This window comes from Gracilinanus agilis, chromosome 4, assembly GCF_016433145.1.
Source record: "Gracilinanus agilis isolate LMUSP501 chromosome 4, AgileGrace, whole genome shotgun sequence".
Classification (NCBI taxonomy): Eukaryota; Metazoa; Chordata; class Mammalia; order Didelphimorphia; family Didelphidae; genus Gracilinanus; species Gracilinanus agilis.
In genome coordinates, this window is record NC_058133.1 from 169,942,077 (window position 1) to 169,948,202 (window position 6,126).

Sequence of the window (6,126 nt, forward strand, 5' to 3'; positions counted from 1 at the left end):
GCCGGGAGGGGGGGGGGGAGGATTCTCCTCACTCCTTTTCATAGGTGTAAAAACAGTACTTTAGACTAGCCCGGGAGCTCCGTCCGGAGGCCCCGAGGGAGAGGTAGTGTTCATCCTTCCGCCCAGCTCCGCCTCGGGCTCTTGGAGGCAGCCCGCTCCCCCGCGGGTCCAGACGCTCCACCTTTTCTGCCAGGTGGAAACCCGAAGGCGCCGGACTGCTAGGTTGGGAGGCGCAGGCAGGGGAGTGGAAAACCGAGTTATGCAAGTGGCTGGAGGCCTGGGTGGGTGTGGCAGAGTTCCCCCCATCCTCCGGTGTGAGTGGGCGTGGGGAAGGTGGGCCCTCAGGGGACCCGTCCTCCGGGCGGCCAGGGGGCTCGGGCTATAAGAGTGGCTGGAGAGTGATCCCGAGGGTCTGCTTTTCTCCTCGGCTTCCTCCTGCTTTCGGTGAGTTCTCCTTTTCCCCTCGGGACTCTCCATCCCACAGAGGAAAAGCGACTTGCTCTGGCCTCTCCTCCTCCTCCTGGGTGGTCACTGTCGAGTTCTCCCCGACTCTCCTGGGCTTTTTGCCCTCCTGGGGCTGCTGAGAGCTCCTGGATTGTGGGATCACGTCGGTTTGGGGATCGCAGCCTTGCACGTTGACGCTTCTAGGGCACAGGAGTAGGGGCGGGGGCGGGGTGGGTTGGGGTGCCCTGGCTTGGGATGGGCTAGATCTGCTCCTGATACTCACTGGTTGGCCAGATGCCTTTGGGTATCTTTCTGGTTATGCATATGGATTTGTCTTGCTGAGGAGTGTGGCAACCAAGGCTGCAGGGTAGTGGAAGGAATTCAGGACTCGGGGAGTCAGGTGATCTGGATTGGAGACCACTAATTATGTGACCTTGGAGGGGTCACTTCTCTTTCCCAGGCCTCAGTTTCTCAGTCTGTAAAATGTCAGACTTAGACCTGATGGTCTCTAAAAGAAATTTCTGAAAAAAGTTCCTTTGAGCTTTAACAATCCAATGTGTGGTTGCATCTGGGTACAGCAAATTCAGTGTGTGTGTGTGTGGGGGGGGGGGGGAGGCGGGGCTGGCTGTGAATTTGGAAGCTGCTAGCTGCTTTTCCCCAGTCTCCCCTACTCTTACTCCTTCTCTTCTCTGGGACTCACCTAGCTTTCTAGATCCTCATCTAGCTTTCTAGAGCCTGGTACTGTGGTCAAATCCATGCCTCCATTTACTCAGTCCAGGATGTCTGTTGTCTGGGACTCTCTTCTCCCTGAGAGTCCTGAAGTTAACACCCACCCAAACCCCTCCAAACTCTCACCTCTGGCTTTTTATTCCAGAATTGGGGTGCAGTTCCAGTGACTGAAAGAGAAAGGCCCATCCCCTTGGCCTGGGGCCCTGTGAGCATTAATTCTTTGCTTTCCCCTCCATGTTCCCTTCCCTCTTTCCCTACCATTCATCTCTACTTTTCTGGGTCTTAGCTCCTCAACGAATACCTGGCAGCTATGGAGTCCCCGTTGAATGAAGCTATTTGTAGCATCATCCTCATCTTCCACAAATATTCAAGCAGAGAAGGTGACAAGAACACCCTAAGCAAGAAGGAGCTGAAGGAGTTGATTGAGAATGAACTGAGCCTTGGATCTGTTAGTATCTCCCTCTGATCAGATGGTCAGGGTTTTTCTTTGCTTCCCTTTTCCTCTTTGCCAAGGCCCTGCCTCTGCCCCACCCAGCCCTCTCCAGGAACCCATTTAGGACTGGAATGGGGAGGAGTAGGAAGGGTAGGGGTGAGGGGGAAACCAGCTGTACCTAGTCTTCACCTGAGGAGGAAGAAAAGAAGGATGAAATCAATGGGAGATTAAGTCCTGGCTAACGGAAATAGATGGACAGTATAAAATTCCCATTGGAACTATTGCTCTCAGCCATTTCAAATATGCCTAAATCTGAGATCCTGGTTCTATAATTCCTTAATTTTGAAGTAGGGGGGTTAGAGGCAGCTAGGTGGCACAGTGGATAGAGTGCCAAGTTTGGAGCCAGGAGGATCTGAGTTCAAATCTTGGTCTTAGATACTTCCTAGCTGTGGGACCCTGGACGAGCCACTTAACCCTCTTGCCCTTCTGTTTTAGAGTTGTTATTAAGACAGAAAGTAAGTGTTGTAAAAAAGAAGTGGTGAGAGAGGGGACAAAATAAAGAACCTAAAAAATGAGTGGAGTGGGGACTGTCCCAGATGAGAGAGCAGAATAATAATATTACAATTGGCAATAGTACCTCCTGTTTAGGGAAGGCTGTGGGGGTGGGAATGGGGGGATAGTAGTGGAGAGAATTTATCAGAGGCAGAAGATATCCCTAGGAGGATCAAAAAGGAGTTCCCATTAAAGCATTTGTATTTCTCATTCTTCTGTATTAGAAAATTGAAGATGCAGAAATTGTGGAATTGATGAATAGTCTGGACGAGAACAAGGATGAAGAAATGAACTTCCAGGAATTTATCTCTTTCCTTGGGACCTTGGCTTTGATCTACAATGAACTTCTGAAGGGAGAGTAAATAATTTGAAGAAAGGGAAATGGGTGTGGGGGTGCTCTCCCTGGGCCCCTAACTGACCTGCCACAGCAATGGGTGTGTAGTGGAGATTTTGTACATTAAATAAAGTTTGAACCTGTGTTTTGTTCTCTTTATGATTCTTGATTTCTGACTTGGTTACTGTTTGTTTTTTAGTCTTTTTAACCCTAACTGTACCCCTTCCCCCTTCCTTTTTGAATTCTTCCCACTCTCCCTTGTTTCTGTACTGTTAGAAGGGCTCCCTAGAGCAGGCGATTATTGCATCCCAGTAGGGAGGAGGGGATTTGGGGAAAGGAGGAGGCCCTGCTGTCTGGGAGCCTCTAGTTTAACTGGGTAGTCTGCACAGACATAAATTTTTCAGAGAGCAACATATCACTAAGGGAAACTGATTATATCAGACTTCCTTCTTAGAGTCATCAGAATGGTGCAGTTTAATCACGGAAGACTTCCTGGGCCTGGAGAATTCAGGGTTTGGAAGGAATCCAGGGATTATAGAGGAGATGGGGTGTGGTCAGGCTGTGATCTGATAGAGCTCTGGGGAAGGGCTTGACTCTTCTTATAACTATAGAATCAGACACCTGGCAAGGGACTCCTGAGATCATCTAGGCCAAACCTCTCACTTTTCAGAGGACACTAAGGCCACTTTCCTTCCTATCCCCAAGTGACTTGTCCAAGATCTTTGTAACTAAAGGACTAGATTCTGAGCTTATGATCTCCATTGTGATATTCTTTCCTTTCTAGCCATCTAGAGATTGCTGACCAGGGTCTCTGGAGTGAAATACACAGGAATAGTCCCTGCTCTTGGGGAGTGTGCAGGCTGTGCCAGGGCATTCCTGAACAGTGGGCTTGAGAGCCTTCCCATCCTGCTCCTGTCTTTTAGACTATCTCTTAGTCCCCTACCCTGATATTCAGCTACTCAGGCCTCATCCACTCCAATATGACCATCCTCTGTTCCTGACACATAACTCTCATTATCCATCTCCTTGCTCCTGACGCTCATTCCTTATGCCCATTCCCTGTCCCTGATATTCAGCCCTCATTCCTTACACCCATTCCCTGTCCTGACACATAACTCTCATAAACCATCTCCCTTTCCCTGATACTCAGCCCTCATTCCTTATACCCATTCCCTGTCCCTGACACTCAGCTCTCATTCCTTATACTCATTTCCTGTCCCTGACACTCAGCCCTCATTCCTTACAACCATCCCTAGTTCCTGACACATAACTTTTATCACCTATCTTCCTGTAGCTGATACTTATCTCATTCCTTACACCCATCTGCTGCTGAAATTCCTTTCATTCCCTTTATCTTTTTTTTTTTTTTTTTAGACCCTTAACTTCGGTGTATTGTCTCATAGGTGGAAGAGTGGTAAGGGTGGGCAATGGGGGTCAAGTGACTTGCCCAGGGTCACACAGCTAGGAAGTGGCTGAGGCCGGGTTTGAACCTAGGACCTCCTGTCTCTAGGCCTGACTCTCACTCCACTGAGCTACCCAGCTGCCCCTCCCTTTATCTTTTACTACACTCAGTGCCCTTCATTTCCTACATTCATTTCCTAAAATTGACCTCTATCTTTGTCATGCTCTCTGTCGTGTTTGGAAACATCTGGGTCTCCCAAGTCCTTATGCTGGACCTTCAGACTCCCTTCAAGTATAATTTCAAATTGTTCATGTGATTTGGAAGTTAATGAGTCAAGAAGACCTTCTGATATACGTTTCACGGACAGACTTCTAGCCCCTGGACCCAGATTCCTTCCTGTAGGTGCCATGTATCTTCCCTAGAGTCCTGGTAGGACTGATAGCTGTGCAAGCGTGTGAATCACTTTGAAAAGCTGGGATTAGGGAGGGAGACAGAAGGAGTAAATATAACTACAGTTTGAGGACAATAGAAGTGTGGGATAGGATAAGCAGAAAATGACTTTAAATGAAAGTCAATATTGATCTGACTTCCACTCCATCAGTTGACTGAATCAGCCACCTGGAACCTAATTGTTATCAAATTTTATTCCCATCCCTCTCTGCAGTGGGGAAGGATGATTAAGGAGGATGTGGCATTGTTTGATTGTAAAGGAAGAGAGATAGATTGGTTCATAGAGGACAATGGGGTTTTTGGCTAGCAAAGAAGCAGCAGCTGCTGAAACCTGCCTATATCCCTCCTCCCTGGAAGCCTGGCTTCCCTGAGAAGATCTCCTTTTCTGGGGTTCCCCGAGTCTGGTTGTGTGGGAAATGTGCCATGACCTACAAGGTAGCTTTGAGTTTGATGGAGAGACAGTCCTTGCTCTGGGACAGCTCCTGGAAAACTTGTCTCCCATGATCTCTTTGGGGGCAAGGAGGGCTCTTGTTATTATCCCTATTCACTGAGGAAATTTTGGTGTCTCTGATTAGGGCCTCTTAGTGGTAGTTCTTCTCTGCTAATATAGGGAGCTTAGGCCCAGTTGCTGATCATAAAATAAGTTTTTCAGAGCTTACTCTCTCCAGGGGCCTCTAGACAGATGTGATCTGTGAGAATTGGAGCTAGCATCAGTTTTGGATGGGTATGAAAGGGAGCAGCAGTGCAGAGACCTTCATAGGGGTCAGAGCTCCTTCTTCCAGTTTTCTTTTCCAAGGACTCTAAGTAATAATGGTGGCCCCAGGCCCCACTCCTGCTCTGGACTTACTGCTCCCTGAACCTGCCTCTGAAAAGTAGAAATGGGGGTTCCAGGGAAGAGGCATTGTTCCTTCTCTGTTCCAACTCTGAAGAGAGTGATAGTTTCTGTTCTGAGAAACTTCCATTCATTGGTAGATAAATAGCTCCTCTACCCAAGGATGAAGGCTATTAGGGAGCTAGCCCTCCATCTAGTGAGGGGCAGGAGGAGACACACCCAGTCCTGCTCTCAGTAGGCCCCCAGTCTCAGGGAGTGAGGAGTTAGAACACATACAAATAGGACTACAATCCAAGAAATATCTCATAATTGCTCCCCTTATTCCCTCTCCACACTACCCACCTCGATGGTCAATGGACAGTGCCTCAGGGAAGCTGCATTATAACATTAACATTATTCATTATAACAGAAGAAGGGGAGAAGGAGCTGATGTGAAAATAAGCAAACTCTGACTCTGGACAGACAAATAGCATCCTCACCATCGCTGAAGACAGCTTACCTTGCCTGGCCATTTTTTTGCTCCTACATACATGACTTCATCTTACTCCTCTATGAATTTGTTACCTTCTAGGCTGCTTCCATGAGCCTGAGAATGTTGGGAAAAGAAAGGAAACTGAGGCTCAAGTGCAAGTGATCTCTAGCACAGTCCAAGGGTTACTGGGCCTAGGGCACTCTGGAAGGGAGGCAGGGAAATGGATATATTGGCAAGCATTTCTTACATGCTTACTCTATTGCTGGGTACCGTGCTAAGTTCTAGGGATACGAAGGCTAAAAACAGTCCCTGTCCTCAAGGAGTTTACATTCGAATATGGTGCAAGTTGGGTACCTAATGTTGAGATGCCCAGGTTTATTCCAGTGAGCTCTATTGGTCTGGCAGATCTTCCTGGAGGAGGTGATGGGGAGGGGAGAGATGAACAAGAGGAGATAGGAGGGCAGCCTTTGTGGGGTCC

General features: G+C 48.3%; 1 protein-coding gene across 1 annotated transcript; it reads left to right on the plus strand.

The window, feature by feature from the left end:
- The first annotated feature begins 339 nt into the window (after nucleotides 1–339).
- LOC123245363 (protein S100-A6-like) lies at nucleotides 340–2,636 on the plus strand. Its single transcript, XM_044674225.1, has 3 exons — nucleotides 340–444; nucleotides 1,460–1,621; nucleotides 2,383–2,636. The coding sequence occupies exons 2-3, from the start codon at nucleotides 1,484–1,486 to the stop codon at nucleotides 2,518–2,520; spliced, it is 276 nt and encodes a 91-aa protein (XP_044530160.1). The 5' UTR covers nucleotides 340–444; nucleotides 1,460–1,483; the 3' UTR covers nucleotides 2,521–2,636.
- Nucleotides 2,637–6,126: the final 3,490 nt, after the last annotated feature.

What these genes read in the sequence shown, in the direction of transcription:
- LOC123245363 (XM_044674225.1), top strand. Translation starts at nt 1,484, where the DNA reads ATGGAGTCCCCGTTGAATGAAGCTATTTGTAGCATCATCCTCATCTTC. An exon ending in ATGAACTGAGCCTTGGATCT is followed by an intron (nt 1,622 to 2,382) that starts GTTAGTATCTCC and finishes CTTCTGTATTAG; the next exon opens with AAAATTGAAGATGCAGAAAT.